The sequence below is a fragment of the Rhodnius prolixus genome, unplaced genomic scaffold (assembly GCF_049639745.1).
Source record: "Rhodnius prolixus isolate KJV_2025 unplaced genomic scaffold, Rpr scaffold_4, whole genome shotgun sequence".
Taxonomy (NCBI): domain Eukaryota; kingdom Metazoa; phylum Arthropoda; class Insecta; order Hemiptera; family Reduviidae; genus Rhodnius; species Rhodnius prolixus.
Window position 1 is genome coordinate 32,467,521 of NW_027411614.1, and position 25,298 is coordinate 32,492,818.

The 25,298-nt window shown below is 30.4% G+C and overlaps 1 protein-coding gene across 2 annotated transcripts; it reads right to left on the reverse strand.

Annotated features, from left to right (window-relative positions):
* Window positions 1-436: 436 nt before the first annotated feature.
* On the reverse strand, window positions 437-25,298 carry Lim3 (Lim3 homeobox protein). Of its 2 annotated transcripts, XM_074131355.1 has the most exons (8): window positions 25,017-25,298; window positions 14,259-14,362; window positions 9,044-9,218; window positions 8,114-8,316; window positions 6,131-6,314; window positions 5,303-5,463; window positions 2,800-2,958; window positions 437-1,648 (listed from the first exon to the last, which is right to left on the reverse strand). In XM_074131355.1, the coding sequence occupies exons 2-8, from the start codon at window positions 14,287-14,289 to the stop codon at window positions 1,539-1,541; spliced, it is 1,023 nt and encodes a 340-aa protein (XP_073987456.1). In that variant the 5' UTR covers window positions 14,290-14,362; window positions 25,017-25,298; the 3' UTR covers window positions 437-1,538. The 2 variants fall into 2 exon arrangements, with proteins under 2 accessions (XP_073987456.1, XP_073987455.1); XM_074131354.1 differs by lacking the exon at window positions 14,259-14,362.

A 25,298-nucleotide genomic window follows, 5' to 3' on the forward strand; every position in this document is an offset into this window, starting at 1 on the left:
AATTCTTCTATTGAGATGTGCTGATTATAAAATAAAATGTTTTCGTTTGTCTAATGAGATGTATAGTATATACAGCTTAGATTAACGCTAAAATTATAGCATAAATAATTCTGAGTTGTAGCACTAAATTTTGAATCCTTTATACTAACACCTCCATGTACAAGAGCTACTAGAGGTAGTTAATAATTTTGTTTCGATTGTTAATAAATTTGTATTGAAGATGATTCTTTCCTTCAGCTTTTTCACTCCACTAGGATTGATTGATTAGATACATTTTCATACTGTGAAGTGTGAACATAATTTCCTCTATAATTATATATATGCAAATTTAACCTCCAATCAATCGTTCTATTTTCTTTTTATTAATAAAAACCAGAAAGATAAGGTGTTCTAATGCTACTTATTTTACAATTTATCGATCTTTTATTACACACAGCAATAAATTACATAATTCAGTGGCACACACACAAAAAATAAATTTATTATTATTTGTTTTAAAGAGTACATTAATTAGCATAAAATCTTTACAATTTACAAGACACTGGTGAATTAAAAAAATCAATGAAAATTTATAACTGAAATTTTGCCTTTTCTTTTTTAACGAAATGTAACTGCAAAGATAGGTATGCTAAATTGTTTTAATTTTACCTTCTTAAATGAGAAATAATGACAAAAAAAAATATATATACATATTGTATATATAAAATAAAAATAAACCCAAATCATCAGATATCAGTTTAGGCCTAAAAATTTTAATCGTAGAATAGGAATAAATGTTCCTACTCTTTGGTCTTCAAAACCAATAATGTTTTTAGATGTAGATAGTTACTATATTACAATTCAAGCCTCAAAATCGCCAATTTACAAATAATTAGAACATTAATATGGACAAATATGTACAGTATTTGTTTTGTTTCTTTTTATGTACATTAATAAAAAAAGTGAATTTAAGGAATTTAATATAAAAAAGTAGTTTTATGAATGCTGTTATCTATTTATTTTCGTCCCAAAATTGGTATTTAAATCTACCTACCTAATTTGCTTAATTTCTATGTACATACAAATATTACAAATAAATTAATTGACTAGTTAACTTTATGTTTCTGGACTTATTTTTGGAATAAAAAAAATTTTAAGTTGAAAAAAATCAACACAAACAAAAAGTTTGGATTAAATCAATCACAATTCTGGGACTTCTTTTTTTTTTTTGCTATTTCTCTTTTATATTTATCTATCTTACAAAGTAATTAATTTACATATGAAGACACTGAAATAGTTATAAATATATAACAGATAATTGCACATAAAGTTAAATGCCTAAAACAAGGCTTACTAATCGTTGCTTTATGTACATATATGTACATTTTTATAATTATATTTCCCTCTAATCCCGATTTATTTAAATTTTTGGTAACTTTTTTTGTTAAAAAATAGTTCTTATTCCCTGAATTTGAGCTTGATTAATTCTAAAGAAATTTCCGGTAGTTTTACACTTTTCTTTTAGGTTGTAAACTTCCGGACTTTCTTTTCATTCTTCGCTAGTATCTGTGTGGATTGTCTCCTAGCCAAGAATCTGGACTAGGTGGAAAATCAGGATATCCGTGAGTACTGCTTCCATCGCTCATATCAGAAGGGCCCACACTTTGACCTAAAAAAATTTCATTGAAAATTATTATAAAAATTCTTTAGTAAAACACATACACCTTTACATATACAATGTCACCATTCTTTTTGTCACAACTACTTTGAGTTGAATATTTATTACATAATTAATTGCCCTCGAAATACACAACACTTGAAAGAAAAGCCTTACAATGCTTTTCTCTAAAATTAACTTTTTTTTTGAAAAATATAAAAATATGTGATACATTTCTTTATGCTTGATAAAAACGTTTATTAAAGATAAGCTTTAAACTTAACAGATTGTTTCTTGGATTATTAAGCCCAATTGATTAAAAAATCACAATACATTAGAAGTGTCAGTTTTTAGAGGCCTAAAATTGGGACTTTAAGCGGTCTCAATTCGTACCTATTCAATTGTTCCTATTCGCAACTGTTATCTTGTAGAAAACTGTTCAAATAAGTAATAAACATCGCATAGTAGCAGAATCTTGCAAAACTCCTTTTATTGAACATATTCTGACTCCTTTATTCTGAATCTTCTAAAATATTATTAACAATGTTTGTAAATGAATTTTTAAAAGATTCATAAGAAACTCCGTATGGAGGGGACGTTGGAACTGTATTGGTACTTAGTTGGGTTGTCCTTAGAACCTCAATTACGAAAGAAGCTAGACCAATATCTCCTTAAGAGGATTTGTATATTTAACTACCATAGATGGTGAAAACGATTAGCTGTGTTTTCATTTTCTTACAAACACCCGAGTCTTATTTACAGCATAATTCTAACCGAAAAAACCTTAAACACGAAACTGAATACAATTAAAATAAGAAGTTCATTAGAATTTCGCCAAAGAAAAGTCTTCTATTAAAGTGATTCTCAAACATAATATAAATATAACACTGCAATTATCAATTTTTCCTAGTTAATATTTTTTTTCAGGCAAATTTTTGATTAACGTATTTCGTTTTGTGTATTTTTGAGGTAAGTGGTGAGTTTGTTCAAACATAATGTTCACGAAATAATTATGAAATGGTATTAAGGTAATCAAATCATAACATCTAAAGAAGTGCCCAGCAAAGTATTTTTTAGTGTCACCAAGAAATGGGCTTAATTTAAAAATGTAATTATTTAATTTAATTTGTTGTTTCACAAGTTCTACAAGTCGGAAGTAATACCTAAATTGTTGAAAGCTTCATGAGGTGGATGTGCCCCTGAACGATAAATTGGAGATGCCATGTAATGGTGCGGACTACTTCCTTGGTATCTTCCCGGGGAGCTCCCACCTTCCTGGTCTAAACCTGTTAGCGTTCCATAACTGTCATTACTTTCGAGATCTGTAATCAAAATTGCTTCTTTCTAAAACTTTTAATAATATATCTTTAAAATAATCATTAAACATAAATTGTCCTTCTGAAAGAACAAAATCTATTATTTTTTTTAAATAGAAGAGTGAGTTTAAAGAAATCTCGCTCTGAAAAAGTTCCGGACGCTAATGACCTCAAATGTGACGCGCCTTAAATTTACAAAAAATAAAAATATAAATAAATAAATAAAAATAACAGAATAGAGCATTTTTTATTGTTATACAACGCTTGTAGAGTAATTTTTAGGATTTTTAATTTGTTGTGTTGTAAAAAATAATTCTCTTTTTTTTTCTGATCTACCTCAACATCTGCTCTAGTTAACTCGTATCATAACATGAGAAAAGGCAGCTGACCTTAGTTAAAAAGCAGCCTAACTATATAATTGAACAACCTGATGAATGGGAAGCTTCCAATTAATAGATAAATCAATGGGTGATGACTCATTATTTATTATTTTTATTGGATTAATGAAAACGTTAATCTTGGGAGCTGATGCTGTTCATTTATTCAATAAGTAGATTATTGATTAGATAAATATTTTCTGTATTTTATAAAAAATATAAATTCTAAATTCTTATAAAAATATATTATTTCAAACATGTGATTTTTAAGTTTTTGATATTAAACAAAAGCAAAGGAGCTGGTGGTTAATAGAAGTTATTTACTGATTCAAGGAGAGAATTACGTTGTAAAGACAATCTTTAGAATTTCGTTTCTTTTAAAAGTCAGGTATGTTAGATGAAATTTGGAATGAAATAATTGAAAAAACAAAAATTTTCAATTGTCATAAAAAAACATGGGAAAGATCACCTGAATGTGGTGATAAAAATCAATTCAAGAAGAAAGTAGTTACGTCCAGCAGAGATACATTACTTAGAAGAAGATCTTTCATAAAAGATGAATCTAAACCTTTTTTAAATCTTCAGGATGATAAAGCAGGATTATAATTTATGAAACTGAATTAAAAAAAATTCCCCTCATTAAATTTCGTAATTATGTTCATTATGATAAATAAAGATAATAATAATTATTATTGACAAATTATTTTTCTTAAACTTATTTTTTAATTAAAGGTGGATTTGATGTGTTAAAAACTAAAAAATTGCTACATGTTAGAAACTTCATCATATTTTTATTGAAACACGAGGTAGGTCCTATTCTTCGAGGCACTGCAGCTATAGAAGCAGCTATAATTCCGATCGAAATTTTTACATAATATGATAACATAATGAGCTGAATACTGACAATTTTCCTCACTTTTGGTTCTTAACAGTTAGTCAGCCACATTACTAATTAGCTGGCCAACCTACAAGAATAGTATCAAAGCCATATATTTTTCTAAATTTTGGATGTAAACATAGATGCATATTTAATTTTAGAATACTCCAAGTTACTGGCTGGTTGTGATGCAGCATGGGGAGTTTGCCTGCGTGAAGCAGTCATGGAAGGACGAGAGCTGAGGGGGTTCGTTTGATAGAGTATTTGCTTTGGGGTTAATTTGTAATAAAGAGGGATTGAGTGCCAAGGGTTTGAGTGTTTAGTGGCATTTGGCAACGAACCTTGATGGTGGCATTTGCTTGAAGTAGGGGGAATTCAAGTCGACCTTTAGTATATAAACAAATAATGTTTAATTTTTATAGCGGTAGTAAGTGCGTGGTAAAAGGAACTCTTTAGAAGAAAAGAGATTTAAAGTTGGCCTCAATCTACAGCAAACACACAGAAAGTAACATCACCAGATGGTCACCCTATTTAAAGCTTGCTGGTGTCGTGATGACCCTAACTTGATAACAAAATGTTATATGGAAAGGTGTAACACGTAAACCACTCATGACTTAATGGCAACTGCGATGAGTCAAACATTATGTTTGTCACGCAACATGAAAGTGTGGCATATGTCGCTAAGAATGAAATTTGTATTTATCTTCAAATGATGGTAATGAAGACTCATTAAAGCTTTATAAACTTACTTTCTTGAATTGACTGCAGGCTTGTCTTAAGGACATCTTCAGAATTAATCATTATGAAATGGAGGAGAGGACTTTGGAGTTGTAAAATTGGGAAGCTGAAGTAGCGAACATTCTGGATGCTAACTAGTGGCTCGTTCTATGAAATAATTTTCTCAATGATCTCATGTTTAGCCTAAGAAGTAATACATTATTTCAGTGATTTCTAAAATTTTACATCCTTAATGAAAGGTTCATGATGAGCATTTTCGGAAGAATATCAACAAAATTCCAGTTATCCTACTAAAATTGATTTTCACTGTTTTTGAAAAATATTTTTGATTTATTAGATTATTTCTTGATTATCTCACCATGCGCTGAATGACTAAAATTAGATGAATCGAGATCAACTTTAATTTGTTCTTCTTTTGTATCCGCTCTAGGTGAAGAACTACCTCCTTTCATTGACCGGAAATATTGACTCCATCTCGTCCTTCCCGCATCTTTTTTCAGTCTCTTCTCTTTTGCTCTCCTAGAAAAAAATAAAAAAGTTTTATATTACGATTTTATGATGAATTTATTAGCAGTTAAATACTAGTTACTTATATAATAATTCAAGGCATAGTGTTTGACAATAAGAAATTTAACTGGTATTTTATTGGCGGTTTATATTATAAAAATTTAATAAAATAAAGTTTCCAGAGTTTGATCAATCAAAAAATCATTAATATGCTAGAAGAAATAAGTCAACCAGATCGTAAATAAATTTGTTTAGTTATTTATATAAAAAATACTTATTAACCAAAGCAGATCAAAGAATGAATTACTTAATTTTTATTACAAGTGTTAACCAAAGCAGATCAAAGAATGAATTACTTAATTTTTGTTACAAGTGTTTACTTCAATAATGAAACGAAAAAATTCGTTTAACAAATTTTATGAATTCGCCAAATAAAATATTTTTCAAAATTTGTGGCATCTATTTTGATAAATAATGATTTTTGTCATGTTCATGCCATCTAAAAGGGTATCGAGTTATTTTTCTCTATATGATATGTTACATTAACTTCCATTTATTTTATTTATTTTTGTAGCGCTCTTATAAAACTATGAAATAACTTTCTAAGTTTTCTATAATATTCCATGTGTTTCTATCTAAACTTAAGTTCAAAGAAAAATTAGATATAAGCGGTACACACCTGTTTTGAAACCAAACTTGTACAACTCTCATGTCTAATCCTGTATCTTGGGATAGCTGTTCACGTACATGCCTAGCAGGTTTTGGACTGTTATTGTAAGCCATCTTTAATGTTTCGAGTTGTTTAGCTGTTATAGTAGTTCTTGGCCTCTTGTTTGGCTGTTCGCCTTCTATACAGCTACCTTCTGCAATATCATATTCCTTGATGAACTATGTTCTCTTTTGAGGAAAAAGAAAAAAAAAAAAAATTGTTTTGGGTACGTTTGGAGATAATTATTCTGCATGATTTTATGCCTAATACACATTTAATGAATGGTTAAGATTAAAACAAGGATTAAGTTTAAATTTTTGCATTGGTTGAAGGATTATTCTTTTCAGGGAATAGAACAAGATGTGATAAATTTTTTTCTGTATGTTAATCGAGTAACATTTGAAACTATGAGCAACAAAAGTAAATATGATAAATACATTGAGAAATCAGAGCCTTTATTATTTTTCGAACCCTCGTCTTTTTTCTATACTATATCCAACTCCGGGAGTCGGAATCATTAGTGGTTCTCTTCGTTACTAAGTTTGGCATAATTAGGAGACATTTTAATTAAGTAATAGAATTAATTTTAAAATTGTAATCCAATTAGAAATAAGCCTCTTGTAACATAATTTTTACTTTTCCTTAAAAGTACTAGAAAGGCAAGTGCAGAGTTTCGATTTTGTTTCGATGCCACCACAGGACCCGCTAATAAGCTTTTAGACAAATTCTGCCACAGTTAAGCAGTTAACTATGATGAGGGGTTTTCAAGAAGATTTTCTTTAAACTTCGCTCATTGCACTAATGTAGATCTTTATCTTTCAATTACAACATTTTCTTCGAAAATGTTTCTCAAGTGTCTCTCAAGGGGAGAGATAGGTCAAGTGTCACATCTAAAGAGCCTTTAAATGAAGTGATGGGCCTATTACCTGAGTAATATTGAATTGAATGAACTTTTTATTGTTTTTAAGTATAAATTTTCAAGCAAGAAATTGTATAAGGCAACAATAGTGTAAAATAAATTAATATTGAAACGAGAATACAAATAATAATTAAGACATTCAAGAGAACAATTCAAACAAACAAAGGAGATTTTTACGCATTTTTTAAAATTATAATTATAGAAATGAACATAAATAAAGTAAAATTGCCTCTGACCACAATAGTTTCTTTAAAAAAAACAGCACGGAAAGAAATAAAATTATAAATACTGTAAACAATTTAACATTTATTTATTAGTAAGCAAGTAAAGGTTGTCAAATTTAAAAATTTAGACTTTTAAAAACTTTTATTAAGCCATCTCGGCTAATAAATTCTCCGAATTATCATTTGCCTAAGTACTATGTTTAAAAAACCTAAGTGACCAGTTTTATATTATACAGATCAGTTTGCTCTGAATTGTTCACAAAATAATTTTTTTTTTTTACTCCTTGAATTTATGGTAGGCACCACGCTAAACTTGTAACAATCTCTAAATTATAAATTGAGTACCTTATTTATTATGAGAGTTAGCTTAGCTGTCGCACACCAAACAAACTGTGTAAATTTATTATTATTAATTAGTTCAGATATAAGTGAAATGTGCTGTATTAGTGATTTACATTATTAGTTATAACCTATTTTGAGAAAAATGTGGAAAACTGAACTGTCATCGAGAATACAAATTTTTAATAGGCTTAGGATACCAAGTAGCTATCTATATAAAGAAATTCAAAAGTGTTAAGATCTGTGCGTTACGGTTGTCACTAATTTCTTTTTCTTGTGGAAATTTAAGTAATAGAATGTAATTAAAATGTTTGGCCGATTGAAATAATTTACTTTAGAAGTAAATGATAATATTAAACATTTTATAATCATGGGATATACACTCTTATTGTGACTATCAAATTATCACTTAATCTCGCTTTTGGATAAACTTATTTATAATTAGATTATTTAAACAATCTTTAAAATTACCTTTAGATTTTGCAGCTTCATAATCAGGTTTACACACTAATTTACGATCTTCCATTAGATAGAATTCATCACCAGTGTTCAGCTGACGGCCACAAAGTACACAAGAAAAACATTGTAAGTGATAAACATAGTCCTGCGCTCTTCTTACAACTTGGGTCGGAGGAATGCCTAACTCACAGCCGGCGCACTTTGTGCCATATCTCCTATTAAATTTAGTAAATGATTAAAACATTGAATACATAAGAGGAAGTTTTAAAATTATTAGAACAAATCGATCTGTGAGGGAAAAGAAAAAAACTTCAATTTTTTATTATTTTATTGGGGAACTTGTGATGGAAGTCTTTAGAATTGCAGATTGTTTTCCCAAAACAAATCAACCAAATTACTTAGAATTTATTTGATATTTGTATTAGCACACTGCGTGGTTCTTCTTACTTCTTACTCCACATTTCCTTTCTACAGATAACTTACTTTCTTAAGATCTAAAGAAGAGCCAGTTTTAGGGAAGGTGAAGAATCTTATGAACCCAAGCACAATAGTACGCACATAGTGTTTTATTCTAGATATTTTTAAATAAGGTAATTTTTACTTTGAATTTTGTCTTTTCCAAGTACTAACAAGACAAGGTATCCGTGATTATTAATGTTAATTTCTTTTTTACAGTATTAAATAACATCTATATTGTCAAGAATTAAGAGTTATCGGTTAGCTAAAATAAGAATTTAATTCATTTTTCGCTTAGTAAAGAAATTTTAGATAAAAGCGTTTAATTGTAATATCTAGAAAAAGACAATCTACCGTACTGACTTAAAATTTATTTTACTGAAATCAAATAGGCATGCTCAAAAAAGTTTGTTTAGATATTTAGAATATCTTAAATTACGTAGAAATAATTTTTATGATAAAAAAACCATATATTGGTAAACTTACTTAAAAAAATCGTCTTTGCAGAATAACATTCCGTTTCTTGCGAAACACTTATCTGCTAATTGAGAACCACACTCCGTACACTTCAAACAACGAGCGTGCCAAGTTCTTTCTAAAACTTTTAGGATAAAACGGTCTAAGATGATCTCGTGGCAACCTCCACACTTTGGAAGGCTAGCTGTAAAAGAAGAAATAAAAAATTATCTATAATTAACGATGATTATTATATAATAAAATGTTCATGTTGATCAAGAGTCAGAGCTGTGCATAGAAATAGTATAATGAAGATAGCTTCCATTCTAGTATGCTTACAGAGTACCGACTCACCACACAGCTGATGGTCTATTATTTGATAAAACGTTGCTTATACACTGGACAAATAGTAAAATCAATGCGAAACAGCTTGTGACCACAAAATGAAGATTAATGGCACGGATTTAATTATTAACTTTCCTTTCAGAGCATTACAAAACAGTTGATTAGAGAGAAGCAGCAAACATAAAAAAGTTTTTTATAAAAAAAAGCAGGAAAACAGTTATAAATCTAGTTTCTTAATTGCTATTATTTGGTACCTGATTTGGTGAGATGAAATTTTATGACGGGCAGAAATATGTACGAGTCAATTTGTACAATATTATGTTCAGATATCAGCCAAAGTAATGGGATATGTGTATTACAAAGAAGTAAATGTAGATCTAATTTATGTGGGCAATAGTAGAAAAAACAAAACAGAAGGACACAGTTAGCAAAAATGAATTTTTTGAGTTTGTAAAACTGAAGTTAGACATTATGAAGTTAATCTTTAAAATTTTGATTTGAAGTTTTATTAAAAACTTATTTTACAATGCCTCTCATTATTTTCATTAATATAGTTTTTAATGAAATTAGTTAGATCTTCAAATAGTTCTTCATTTTAGAAAAACAAAATACCTTTATGCAGATTTAAATTTTGTTGGATAACAAAATAGAATAATGCTAGCGTTATTGTAAGTGCAACCTTCGATTGTTTGGCACATTATACATGGAATAATTCTAAAGTAAAATCACAAGAAGCAATCCTTTTTTTTGGTACGTGTTCAACTTCAAAAAAGTACTTTAATTAAAACTTTGCTATCTTTAGAGAGAAAGAAAGTTGCCTGAGTGTGAGTGATTTATAGAAAATTCTTTCCTTTTTTGATAGTATGAATAATTAATTGTAATGCGTACAGATTAAATGAGAGATAAATTAAATTTTTAGGTAGGAAAACTTTATGGAAAAGGTCAAAATGGTGGGAAGAAATTGGAAGCGCGATGTCTCTTGGGAGACTTGAATTATTAACAATATCCCCTGATTGTAGGGGTTGTCCAATTTTCTTTAGAGGGGGATCTCTCCTTCTAAAATGGCCCTTCTTCTAGCTAGGGTTCTTAGTTGCAATTCGTCCATCATGCTTTACACCTAATTGAAGTCTTTAAAAAAAGGCTAAGCTTTTAATAAAACATGCTTTTTAAGGCTATTAAATTTATGTGTAAATTAATAACTTTTCTTGTAAGTGGATCAATGAGGAAACCTAAGTGCCCAAGTACAGTATTTTTTTTTTTCTCTTTTGAATAGTTTTTTGTTTATTATGTTATTTATATATATTTTATTATTATTAATTCGTGTTAGGTGTGTTTAATTTTTACATATTCGTTAACGTTGTTGTCACGAAACTTCAGACAAGTCCCAGTTTCTTAAGAAGACTAGTTGACATTAAAAAAAATAGGTCGGTTCTACCTAAGACATAAATTTAACACAGATACAAACTTCTTTGCTTGTTTATAGCCGAGCTTTTTCTGTTTTAGAAGTTAATATGAAGCCAGACCGAGCCTTTGAAAAATTGACTTAGCCAAATAGAAAATAAATTAGCTTAGTAGTTATTGTTTTCGATTCCAACTCTTGAGATCTCGGTCTCAAATTCAGCTGCCTGCCCTTAAATTTTTATTGATGAATTAATAGATAGAAGTAAGTTCAATTATTTTTAACCACTCTGCACACCGAGCTATCGGAAATTGTCGTAATTCTCTTCACCATATTTTCGAAGATATTCTTTACCTGAAAATAAATTGATTGAACAGTACAAGGACTGATCTTCAAAATCTAATGGAAATATTATGAAATTATTACCATTAGAATAACGAATTTCACAAAATGAAAGTAATAAAATAACTTCGCCACATTTGTTCAACTGTTCAACTTTTCGTAATGACCAGTGGTGAAGATGAAAAAACGTTGGTTATGCTTGAAGTACTTGTTATCCCTGATAAATCTGCCGAATGTAAGATGACGCACAACATTGCTGATTAGGCCTAGTAAAAGTTATTTATTGTCACCGGAAGATAATTGATTATTAAAATTAAATTGACCGAAGAGATCATGTCAGAAATGATTGGCCATATTTTGACTGGTATAAATAAAATTTGGCTACTAAGGTACGATCAAATTGCATATGAAGTAAGTACTACTCTCAGAATTAATTAAATTCAAAGACGATAAGATAATTGACATGTCGACATGATATGTCAAGATGTTAATGATTTGTTTATGATTGAAATCTATTCAACATAAATGATCAAACACTTTTGGATAAATAACTAATGCCTGCTAGAATTAATGCGGGATATGGATTGCATCCCAGACTTAGCGGTGAATAGATTTCAATCCACAGCAGTGATAATGTAATAGCATTACACTGATATGCACATGTCCCTTGTAAATGATGCAAATGTTCATGTAATTAATTAGTCTTCTCTTTAGTAGAAATAACTTTTAATAAAAGCTTTTGCCTACACATAACTAAAAAATGTGATCATTTGGAAATTTAACAAATTGAAACCTAGTATACGCTTAAAAAAAAAATGTGATTTCCATAATACTTGAAAATATGATTTTAAATGTCAGTAAAAGTAATAAAAACAAGCGTTAATAACAGAAAAATTAACGAAGATTCAGAAAATTTAAAAACAAAGTTTCCAAACTTTTTAAAAGCTCTGTAAATGTGCATAATATAGTTTCTAAATTAAAAAACAATCAAGTCTTTCGAAATGGTTGGACCAAATATCGCATTTCACCAATTTAAATATTTATCAGAAACCATTGTTTTTAAACTGCTTTCGTGTATTATTTAAATAAAATATTAAATGAGTGTTTAATTCGTTTATAAAAACCAACAAAAAAATTGTAATTTGCATACATGATTTCATTTTGAAATCTAAGATTAGTAGAGATGAGGATAGTAAAATCCAGTAATAGCATTGAGCCTGTTGAGCGTAGGATAATCTAATATCATGTGGCTTTAACGAAAATCATGGAATATAATGAGTGGGATTATCACTACGAACCAAAAGAATCTAAAGCAAAGCACATGCTTTAGCCAGCAAAATTTCGCTTTCCATTCTCAACAAAAGGCTTATTACCCTTAGTAAAAGACTTAATAAAATGAACCGAATATAATGGATGAAGGAAAGAAGTATTCAGCTCTCCACATTAAAAAGGAAGTGAAGCATTGATGTTGAAAATATAAGGATATTATTTTGGCGGTTGATAGATGCCATTAGAGATCTTAATGCCAATGTTTTTTGCTTTTCCAACCATCGACATTCAGTTCACATATTTTCACAAATTATACGCAATTCTTAAATGGCAAATACTTTGTGTCAGTCAACCCCATCAATACTACTTCAAAGCCATTTTTAAAATTAAAATAATTTATATTTTTTATCGTTGAGATAAAATATCATAGATATCAAAGCCAGTTCGAGATAAGAGCGGCCATTGGCTGTTAAGATGAAATATTTTAGAAAGGTTGAGAAGAAGACTAGACGATAGTACGCAAAGCTAACCTGGGAGTAAAACCTCTAAATAAGAAGCAAAACTGAGTAAGTTAAGCTAACTCAGTCATGTCCCATGGAGATGAATAGATAACTTAGATGCAAGTAGTTGGTAGTAGATGGATGTGTGAATTGGATCGATACTGATAGTATACAGAGTTACGAGTGGACAGATTCTAGTATCTGGCCTACAGATAGATATGGGTAATAAGTGGAAGATAGAAGCAAATAGATAGATAAATATGAATAGATAGATAGGTGGATAAACCCAATAGATAGACAGTAACGAGTAGATAGATTTAGACTAATTTGTATAAGGGGAAAGTCCCCTTTGTAGAAGGGTGATGAGATACATTTATATTCTTTCAAATTGAGAATTGTTTCGACTAAAAGGAAGATCAAAATTTCTTGACTGTCGTAACTGACTATAGGTAGAAATTAAATGCTTATTGAAATTCTTTGGGTATATATAGGCAATATAAAGTAGTTCATTTTAATTATTCTTCATTTTGATTGCTTTCACAAATTCTTCTTTACTTTACAAGATTTTTAAATTTTATTTGTAATTTGCTCCTATTTATGAAGTGTAACAAGAAATATGTTTATTATTATTAATAATTTTTTCAATATACATAGAATTTTTAGATTTAGATAGAAATAACAACAGATAAAAATAAAAACCTAATGATAAAGCTATAAAAGACAAACTTTAATTAAATTTATTTAGTCATAGAATTAGTATCGGTGAGAGCCGAGTCCAAAACTGAATGGACAGTTATTTTATATTGGGTTGTATCAGTTTCATTGGAGTTTTTACAATGGAACTGTTTGATTTCTTTAAAGGTATTAGATTTGTCTGCGCTTTCTATTATAAGTTATTGAGAGTTTGTGTTCTTTTTAAAATAAATTTTCGAAAGTAAGGACTGAAAGAATGTAAAAGATTAATTAAATTTGTAGTTGGAGATTGTTATTTATGTGACACTGCTCTGTAACTGAGTCTTCTGGTGTATTATAGATGATCATTATTTTAGACAACTTCCCTGACTTCAACTTAACTTTAAGAAAATACTATTTAGACGGAACGCTGCCGCTTCCATTTTAAACTGAGAAATTGAAATAAATTTTGTAGTTAATTATACTTTGGGAAGAAACAATAACGTTTCCTTAATGTATTATGAATAAAATTTTTATTAAAATGGAAAATTTTTCTCAAATAAATTATAGACTGTTCTCACAAGTTTAATTGATTTGAAAACCTAAATACCTTGGAAATTTTATAATGTAAACTAGTAAATCAACTAAATTCAGTTTTAAATGACTAATTTCTACTACTGTAATTTCATGCCTTGACATTATATTTTTTAATACTCACACATTAGATGAGCTTCTTCTCTCGGGGACATCTTTTAACTTCATCGCACTTGGTCTTTTAGTATATTCTTCTTATTGAAGTTCTTACAAGATAAATGTGTCCCTCTAGAAAGAAGAAACTCATGGAAAAATGCGTGAAGTATTTGATTTTTAATCACCAACTTGGAACAGATTTAATCTAAATTTGGAAATTATTTTCTTTAAATTTAATGATTAAGATAATTAATTGTAATTATCTTTCTAACACTAGGAATAGTTGTTTTGATAGAAATCAAACTTAAAACAGGTTTTTGTTTTTTGGAATTTTTTAAATTGGCAAAACATACTTGTACTGATGTAATTGACTTATTTGACGTTTTGATTTGTTGTATTTTCATCTGTCAGCACGCTAGTTTTCTTTCACAAGTTTTAGATGGTCTTCCATTTTCAGAGAATGGTTTGTCGGGATTATTTTTTTGGCGTTATCATTTAACACTAAATTAATTTTGAACTTAACCGCAATATTATTTTAATGCCCATTATAAGCATTCCAATTCACATAACACATATATAGCCCTAGCAAATCTATTGCTAGAATTAAAAATAATGCACATTCATTCTAATGATACTTTCATCCTTATAAATACATGCATCCCCTAATTTACATTTACTCATCTTCATAATATCACACATGATCTTTGGAGTGGAGTACACGATATTCCTTAAACTTCAATAGACCTAATCCTGTAATCAAACTCAAACAAAATGCCTAAACGAGCTATATTGGATATTAATAATTATTTAACCGTTATTGAATATATAAGCCGATGTGGTCCACGTTCTCATTGTCTCGTGGCCTGATGTGCCCTTTCACCCAGCCAAAGTTTATTATAACGCTTGAAATTTAACATGTTTATTGTTATAAGGATTTTTAAGCTAATTTTCTGAGAAAGCTTTAGATATTGCTAAATATGGCATGATCTTCTATTCCTTGAAGACTTACAGTGTATTTATCTACATTGCAATAATCTCTGCCATGTAGACTGACGCAAATTCTTGGAGAGCTCTTAAGATTGTAAGAAACTCAATCGTCCATTTTTCATGAAACAACAACCTAAAAAAGTAGATGTGGAAGTTTAAGATATTTAAAGAATTCACTTTACAGGCATAGTTAAAACTCTTTAATATTGCGCTGAATTTTCCTGGCAACTGTAACCGTAGCGTATATATGGTATACACTTAGTTTCTTTGTTCAAAATCATTATCCATTGCCTAGGAACTAGAAATGGAGTTTGTTGTTGTAGATGAAAGTAATAATTCGGTTTATATTTGTTGACTTTAATTCATGAAACGACCTTTAATCTCGATTTTATTTATATTTAAATTTTATTTAGAAATTATTCTTTAAAAGAGGAGTACGACGAGAGAGCATGAAGAATAATATGAATAAAATATAATACAAAACAAAAGTTGGTGATAATGAACTTCTTTTTCATACTTCCTTATGATGCAAATGGGTTAAATGGGTCTAATAATTAGCGGTTTTTGCCATTACTAGCAATATTAAATTCAATTTTATTTTGTGAGGCGAGCCAAGTAATTCGCTTTCCCCAGGGTAGCATTAACTATGAATTTCCTAGAGACTAGATATTGTTCAAAATATTTTTCCAAGGCTTACTTTTATGTAAATTTTTGCAGAACAGCCGTAACGATTTCTGTTTACTTTTCTTAACAATTTGTTTGTTTAAAGCTATAGTCTTCTATATTCAATAAAATTATTTAAATTCGGGAGTTTAATTTACTTTGTAGGATCATCTCTTCTTACTTTTATAGTAGGGCATTCTTCAAACCACGAGTAGAACATACCTCTATTCTTTAATCTACTGTCTACTGACCGAGCTATGGATCTTTTTTGTTGCTTCAAAAAGTTCATCATAGTAGTATTTATTTTAAACTGTTTCAACGTACAGAACATTTCATTGTGTACATTAAAATCCCTGTTAATATTATCTGTCCTCGAAAACTTTTAATCAATTTGTACCATTCACTGCAATTTAAATTATTTTTAAGCGAACTATGGTGGGAAATAATTGATTTTTTATATTTTTTTTTGATAATAGAATGACTCCACTATCTTCAGCTAATTTACTCTACTAAAATTTCTTGACATAGCATCCTTCATTGGACCTGGAAGTGACTAATTAACCCAAAATTTTATATTGCGCCACATTTTTATAAGTTATGTGTGTTGAATATATCAGTACTGCGCTAACTGTTGACCTCTAACAGTAGTTAAAACTTCTGTACAGTTACTAATTTCATTTCTTTCATTTCTTTTGCTTCATTAACTATACGTTTACTTTTCATCTTATTAGACAAATAATTCATAAAAGTAGAACCCAGATGAAATCCAGATTGCTTCTTTAAGCTCAATTTCTGTTAATTCAGATCTACTCCTATTATCTCCTCTTCTTAGAAAAATATAAGCCACTAAACTCTTTACTTTTTACTAATCCTTTTTCCGTTAATATATTCGCAGAAATACCATTATTCAAGTCAATGCTCAACCTGTTTTATAGACACTACATTATCTGTTATTTTGGATAATCAATATGCAACGATTTCCGGATAGACATGGATGCATTCTTCCAAAATAATTCTTGACTTTGTCTCTGCTTTCAATTAAAATATAACATGGACCTGGATCATTAGACTGATATTGCATGCAAACTTAGCATTGTTACCCACATTTTCTAAAGCTCTAAACTGCAATTCATATGTTCAATATCTCAGAGAAAATCCCAACTACCCTCCAACAGTATCTGATATTTTAGATGGTTATTAAGGAACACAACTGAGTGTACAAGAAAATAAATAAATAAATAAAATAAAAGTAAGTCCATAAAAAAGACAAACACCGAAAGGAAAGGGGGAAAAAGCAGAAAGAATTTTTTTTTACAAGTATTCAGTTACAAATAAATTTGAAAAAATGAGAAAACGGAAAGAAATTTAATAAAGAGTTTAAATTTAAAAAATCAAGCAAGCCTGCTTGTGTCTAAAGAGAGTGATCGACTTCTTGTTTTTACACTTAACAAATTCTACACCTACTGATCTGGATTATGTAGAGATAGCTGAATTTATCCGTCGTATTACGCTTGTTTATTTGTATCCCTGACCGATTGTGGATTTTATTCCATCATCAGAGTGGTAGATTAATTTCTGTTTGAATTTGACCGAGAATTCAACTATGTTTCGGTATCTCACTAATTTTGCTATTATGTTGCTGTAGACTAAATTAAGATCGCCTTAATTTGTTCTGTATGTACATGACTATTACAAATTAACATCATTGGTTTAGAAGGTAATACAAAGACTAATAACCGACTGGTAAGACTGGTGATATCTAAGTCCTTAATTAGCAACATTTTTGCTACCTAATAATCTAGTTCGCAAACTGAGGTGAACAAAGTCGAACGACCTAATCATTAAGACGTTACATCTACAGCTATGTACAACCACGTTGGCTAATAAAGTTATCCTGTTTGATTAATAGCAAACATGGCTTCATAATTAAGAATTTTAAATAAAATGAATGATTTAAATTAGATTTATTCATTGCCGTCGTTTATTCAATTGCCAGCCCAAAGTTAATTTTATTGTTTGAATCTTAATATCTTTTAGGATTATTGATATAATGTTATACATTCTTTTAATCTACAATTAAAAAAACAGATATTAAAACAAAATAAATAAAAAATCAGTCATTAACTAAGTCAGAATGCCAATAATTCTTGAACAGAAGGAACCTAATTGATGATTAGGGGCGTTAGGCCCCGCTTGTAAAAATAGGCGATTACTTTACTTGACTTTTTTACTTTTACGTCTATTGAAAGAAATAAAGACTGTTTCGAGAACTCGGAATGAAAATAGAACGTTATTTCCATGAAAGTATTAGAAAGGAGGGAAGTAGTTTTGTCTTGAACAGGCATCAACCATCTATTAACGTGAACTGTTTTACTAATAGAAGAGTGTCATTGTTATCATGTCATTGCTGGAAACAAAGCAATAAGGAAGAAACTCTAACGCATTCGACATCTATAGTAAAGAAGGAAACGTTGTTCTGATAAAGTCACCAATCAGCCGAAACCTGAGTAAAGTATCGACGTAGAAATACATATATATTAAAGAAGAAGTAAAAACTATCCTCTTTGAGGGGATAGGTGAGGATAAGGTAAGCTCTGGTAACAAGCCTCTCAAAACTCTAGGTTCGGAAAGTAGCAGAAAATAATGTGGATGGACGATATAGGAAAACTCGTTTAAAAAGCTGTTCTAAAAGAAAATTACTTTCTTTTACCTATTATTTATCTGAGAAAAACAAATTGTTTCTTTTTTGGATTCTACAGGAATAGCATTGCATAGATTCGAAACACTGTTTCTGCTACTGAGATTGAAGCTATTTGAGCCTTGCAGATCTGAGTAACAAATTGAGATCACAAGGCTCTTTCTAAAATTTTGAGTAAATGTCATAATTCTTAACTTTTAGCATCTATCTATTCAGACTAGCAATTACTCTTAAAAATATGACGTAATTATTATAAGTATAATTTATTACTTGTGAAAATGAGGGATTTCTTTATCCAAGAACTTAATGGTCAAGTTTTATAATCTAGATAAAAATTGTATTGTAATTTTGTTTTAGACGTATATTTATATTAAGGAGCACAGTGCAAAAGTTTTGCGTTTTTACACCATTATAAATTTAGGATTGAGCATGTTTTGCACTCTTACTTTTGAAATAAATTTGTATAATTACTTTTAGTTTAATTTTATTAATGCATCGTTGTGTCTAGAAACTTGCACGAGTTCTTAAGAGGTCTGTTCGAAATACTACGCGGATCTACGATATATTGTTATGTATTACTGAAGAAAACTATGCGATATGAGAATTCAAAGGTATGAAAAAATGAGCTAATTTCCCTTATATTACAAAATCGAAAGAAAAATAGTACAGCTACTTTTCATCAAGGGTTTTTGTAATTATCTGCTGAGAGGCTCCTTCACCTAAGTTAAAATTACCTAACCTGATGGTTAGGTACTAGATCAAATAATGCCTAAGTATAATACAATTAAATGGGCGAGGCAAGTATCTCTTAGCTGAGGATTTGGACAGTACAGGTACAATTCCCTGATTTGCTTTTGGATTTCATACTGTAAAATTGTGATCAGTGATTGCAGCTAACCATAAAGCCTGCATAAGAAATTGGCATTACATATATATTTATAACTTATAGTTTATTTTATATTATTATTTAATCTGAGCTGAGACATCAGATTTTAGTACATTCTGTTTCCATTTCAAAAGAAAGTATTCGACATTTTAAAATTGAGTTTCAAAATACCTAACGTCACATAAGAATGTGTGCTTTTTTGTGTGAACTGTTTGAATAATGCGTACTTCTAAATATAATGTTTAAATATATTTTATATTAGATAAAAAGTGCAAATAAAAAGAATAAATGCAGCTTATTTGAATCTAATATTAGTTGGGTTACCACAAGAATTTAGATGAGTTTCAAAATGAGGCTTTAAATCGCTTTATCATTTACCGAATGAATACCCATTGCTCTATACTATGTCTACATTCATAACTACCTATAGGTTCCAATCATCAAAAGCCACATTTAAGTTAATCAAAAAATTTATTCTTAACCTTCTGGTCACCCAAATCATTTAATTCAGCACCTCCTTTCTTTATCCCTTCCAAAGAACTCTATTCGTGGACTGAGGCGGCGCTGCCTTCCTCGGCGATGGAAGTCATTAAATAAAAAGTGTGTTTGAAGGAGCACCATTGAGATGAGGGAGAATATATTTTAGAGCAGTAGATATTGCACATCACATTGTTATAGTTAATCTTTTATTCGAGAATGTCTGCTCCAATCTTTTTAAGATTACAAATCTAATAAAAACTACTATAATGTCATGTTAGAAGAATCTACCAAATTTAAAATTTGTATTTAAACTCTTGTGTTGATTACGCTAAGGGTTTAGATGGATTTTGAAACAACTTTAAGGAAACTACGAAAACAAGCAATACTTTAGTGATAATTTAGAAAGGTAAGAACACAGTCTTCCCCTAATAACGTAATATGACGTTTTATCACACCACGTTTGACTAAAACTTAAATTTTTGATGATCGATAATAAATGTAAATTGATCCTTAGGCATTTACTTGCAAATAAATGTGTTTAATTTCATTACATAAGCAATTTAATTGCACTAGCTCAGTTAGTGTTCTAATGAAGACTATGTAAGTTTTACAGTATGTAATATCCCTGACCATCAAATCGACTATTACATCAAATCTTTTATTATTAAAATGTTTGAAGTTAATTTTATTAAACCTTAAGTTTAAATCTAAGAGAGCCGATGAATGGTTATCTGTTCTATGAAACTTAATTTAACTTTCTAAGGTCATATCCTGGACTTTCATTGATTCCAATGACATTATTCCATCTCACCAATTCGGATTCCGCGCTAACCACTCCACTAGCCAGCAATGCTTCAGAGTCGTCGATGTCATCTCTTCTGCTTTTGAGAATAAAAAGTACTGCTCAGGAGTTTTCCTGGACATTGCCCAGGCCTTCGATAAGGTATGGGTATGGGTATTTTAAAATTCCTTCCAAGCACTTATTATTTAATTTTACGCTCCTACTTGGCTGATCGACATTTTAAAGTTAGAATGGGCTCCGAATATTCTCCTGTTAAACCTATTTCCGCCGGAGTTCCACAAGGCAGCATCCTTGGTCCCATCCTTTACACTGTATACACTGCTGATATTCCTACTCACCCAAACACCTTAATCACTACTTATGCTGACGATACTGCCATCCTCTCTATCCACTCAGAACCATCCGAAACCTCAAAATTCCTTCAAGAGCACCTCAACCTAATTGAAAGCTGGTGCCCCCAATGGCGCATAAAAATTAATGAAAGCAAGAGCGTTCAAGTAACTTTCACGCTCAGGCGTCAAACGTGCCCCAGTGTTTTCATCCTCAACAATCCCATCCCTACCTCGAACGTAGTACGCTACCTGGGTTTCTACTTGGACAGTAGACTCACGTGGAATCCACACACGAGACTCAAACGACTACAACTAAACCAAAGGTACGGACAACTAAGACGCATGATGCGACCTAAATCTAAACTAACCACACCTAATAAACTAACTCTCTACAAGACGTTACTTAAACCCATCTGGACTTACGGATCAGAGCTGTGGGGCTCAACTAAACCTTCCAATATCTCCCGCATCCAATCCTTCCAATCAAAAGTCCTCCACCGAATTGTAAATGCTCCCTATTATGTCACTAACATCATCCTTCACAAAGACCTAAATATTCCTTTTATCACTGAAACAATCCATTCACGATTCCTCAATTTCCATAAAAGCCTATCCTGTCATCCCAATCCAACAGCTCAATCTCTTTCCTCATCATCCCATCCTGATAATCCCCCACGACGTTGGTCTCGTGATCTCCTAACCTATACCTTTCCACAACTAGAATTCCCGAGAGTGTCAGCACTGGCTGATTTCTCTCTTCCTGCGTCCTTACGGTTGCGGTGTGCGTCGGCTATGCCGGGCAGTTTTCGCATCCTATACTGCACTTCTACTATTAACAATTTGCCTGGTGTATATTTATTTTTATACAGGTAGCAAATAAAAAAAAAAAATTAACTTTCTAATGATTTAAGATTTAAAATGTATATTTGCGAAGAGAAGCCCACCAGAAAAATGAGTTGTGGTAAATAAATATTTGAAAAATTGCTGCTGCGAATGTTAAAAGAAATGTATTTAACTTTTTCTATTGAGAAAACAGAAGTAAATAAAAATATTGTTTAAATTAGTAACAATAATTATTTCGGGATGATTTTTGGTTCAATTATTACATTTACAAGTGAAGTTTCATCGTTTAGTTTAAATTCTCCTTCAGATGAAGTTGTCTCTTAATGAACTAAATATTGAAACTGACTTCTTCAATTTTCTGTCTTAAACTGGATCTTCATTTGCTCTTAGATGAATTGTGGTTATTTTATTATTTCTTTTATTATTATTTTATTCAGAGCACTGTTACTTTCCTTATAAATTGTTGCTTCCCAAATCAGTAAACATTTGCAGGGCAAACGAAATATTTTATGTTTTTTTTTTAAATTCTCATTTTGTATTTTAAATTTTACTCGCTCCTTTTCTTGACCCTGTAGCCGGAAATATTGCTTTCGAATTCAAATTTTCCCCAGAAATATTTCTCGGTCTCCAAAAATTGTTTTTAGTCGTGGAAGAGTGGGTGAGAACTTTTCAACTTGAACGGGAAATGTTCCCGAGGGTTCAAATGCAGGTGTTTTCAGGAAGTCTAACGAAGATTTTCGTCAAAATCTATAAAAAAAAAATCAAATGTGCTCTTAACCAAACAATTTTTCAGTTTTTGGCTGAAATTTTAGGCTGCAAGGATGATTTCCTATAACTTATGTTTGGATCTACATTTTCATTTTAAACAGTTCTTGGAGAGAGCTGAACTGTAAATTTTCTAGAAAGTGCCTTTTCACCTTGGTAATGTCAATGCCAATAAAATGCAAATTCTACCAAAGGGAAAGAGTTATTTCTAGGTGTTCTTGGGACATCTCCATATTCAACTTAAAAGAAGAGTTTTAAAACAGCGTATTTATTACCCAGTGTTGTAACTCGAAGAACGTTTGGTACTTAAATTCCCTTCTTCAATCACTGGCTTGAAAAGCAGCGAAACAGATGGGTATGATCAGTTGCGTCTTCTACATGCAAGCTCCTTATCTATGTCTTTTGCAATCGCTCTCAGTCTCTAGTCATAATTGCGAAGAAGGTCTTAGGATTTTGACTTGAATAATGCCAAAAATTACAGAGGAATTAGTTTCATTGTGATATTACTAAAATTATGTCTTTTTATTCCGGCTGCAACTAAAACTATTGTTTTGTGCAAAGATTTGCTAACTCAATTTCAAACAGATTGTCGCTGAGAATACTCGACCATGAACAATTTATTTATTTTATCAAATAAAAGCTTTTGCAAACGAGTCAGAACTTTATAATTTCCTCGTGGCTTTTTGTTACTGCGTTGATCATGTAAATTGTATACTCCTTTTTTGGAGCCGTTCAATTTTTGGGTGTTTTTCACAAACATTTTTATTGTATACGCAATAATGATGTATGAGTCGATTATTTTATCATAGAGTAGTTCCCTGTTTCTTCTAGTGTCAGGCAGGATTATTTTTTGAGTCCCAATCTCTTTTGCATTGTTTATAGTTAACTTCCCCATGTTCAGGGCTTTGTTATTAGGAGTTGCAAGAGATATGGTCAAAGACATTATCGTATGTTGACGAAGTGATAGTTTTGGTAGATATTCTTTAAAGGGATTTAAATAACCTGAATGTGACAGTAAACTTGTCTAAATCAATTTTCACCGCATTTTGGAGAGGGGATTGTTTAAACTCTTCTGAACAATGGTCATTCAATGTCAAGAGTCTTAAAAACATCTTAACAAAATAAGCAAAAATAAAAGTAGTGGTAACCAAGTTTACCCTTAGTAAAACATGGAAACGTTTTATTGTTTAGGTTCGAGTTCTGCTATCTGCCAAATATATGCTGCCTAACACGATATGCCAAGCTTTATACTGATTATGCGTTGAAGCTGCGAACGAAAAGAAGCTTTCAAAAAGTGGCGGTGGAACTGAAATGAGGTGTGATCGGAGGAATTCTTATGTTCTTCATAATATCTTCATAAACCAGATATTATCTTCTTCTCAAATAAATTACCTAGCTTTTCAAATTATTTTACCTAAATTTTGTCGGAAATTTAAACTTGCCTAGAAGGAACTGGCTGGATTTGTTTTCTTCTAAGAGGTTTAATGTCTATTACAACTAAATCATGATGGGCACCTTTTTCATCAGTATTGGTTTCTCAGCTCTCAACCCCTTTTAAATGTGCAATGTATTTAAATATTGACAAATATTAAATTCATCCAAATTGCGTTGAAGATAATGTTTAAAGACGCCCAAATGATAGTAACATAAAAAGTTGTCCCAAAAGTTTTGACTTTTTTCTCTTCATATCAACATAAGATAAGTACCATTCATTTCAACATGGTTGCTGCAGGTCCTTTTAAAGGACTTTATACGCCTGCGTGATTATCCACACACACCCACATCAAAATAAATCTTGGTGTACACTGAATGATAACATATGAATGTTCGCAATGGTAACATGAATGTTTCTTTAGAAATTGTTTAAATTTCTCAAGCTCATATTATTGTTTAAGTTTCTTAAATATCTCAAACTTATGTTAAAGCTGGCTAGCTTAAAAGTAAAACACTTTTAATGTATTGAGATAAAAAAAAGATGAATAACAATAATTTTTAAAAAAATTTTAATATCAGATTATTAGCTAGGATTCTTGGAGATTTGTTCTTTGTTGTTTAGCAATTTTTATTGAAAATAAACATTATTTAGGTGCATATTACTTAAAATAAACATCTTAGTTTGGAGATTTTTCTCTAAAAAAATTTATATGGTGAAAATCGGAAACCCTACAAACATAAATCCGATAGAGTAATCAGCATCAAACAGCACAAAGTCAAGTTTCTGAACTATAACTCAGATATAGTGAAGTAAATAAATCTAATCATGTTCCAAGGCGGTATCACAGAACATTTATTCCCTAAACTCGAACTTATGACAATAATTATTTACTTACATATAATTTGAGATGGATATCTAGTTAATAAGTAGTCAAGATCAGGTTGAGGAGGCTGTTGTTGTGGATGGGCTTCCGGTCTAAACATTAACATGTTGCGCATCATACAGCTAAGATCACAGTAAATACATTTTTTTTTTTAATTTATTGTTTGTTTGTATTTAAATAAATAGATTAACACATGGATAAGGACGAACTACACAATGTTAGAGTGGAAAGATCCCATAAACACATGGCTCCCATCAGTAACTCACGGCGTGCTGTTCGGCAACCACTGGTTTC

What these genes read in the sequence shown, in the direction of transcription:
- Lim3 (XM_074131354.1), bottom strand. Translation starts at nt 25,122, where the DNA reads ATGATGCGCAACATGTTAATGTTTAGACCGGAAGCCCATCCACAACAA. An exon ending in TGCAAAGACGATTTTTTTAA is followed by an intron (nt 8,317 to 9,043) that starts GTAAGTTTACCA and finishes TAAATTTAATAG; the next exon opens with GAGATATGGCACAAAGTGCG. An exon ending in TGAAGCTGCAAAATCTAAAG is followed by an intron (nt 6,315 to 8,113) that starts GTAATTTTAAAG and finishes ATGATATTGCAG; the next exon opens with AAGGTAGCTGTATAGAAGGC.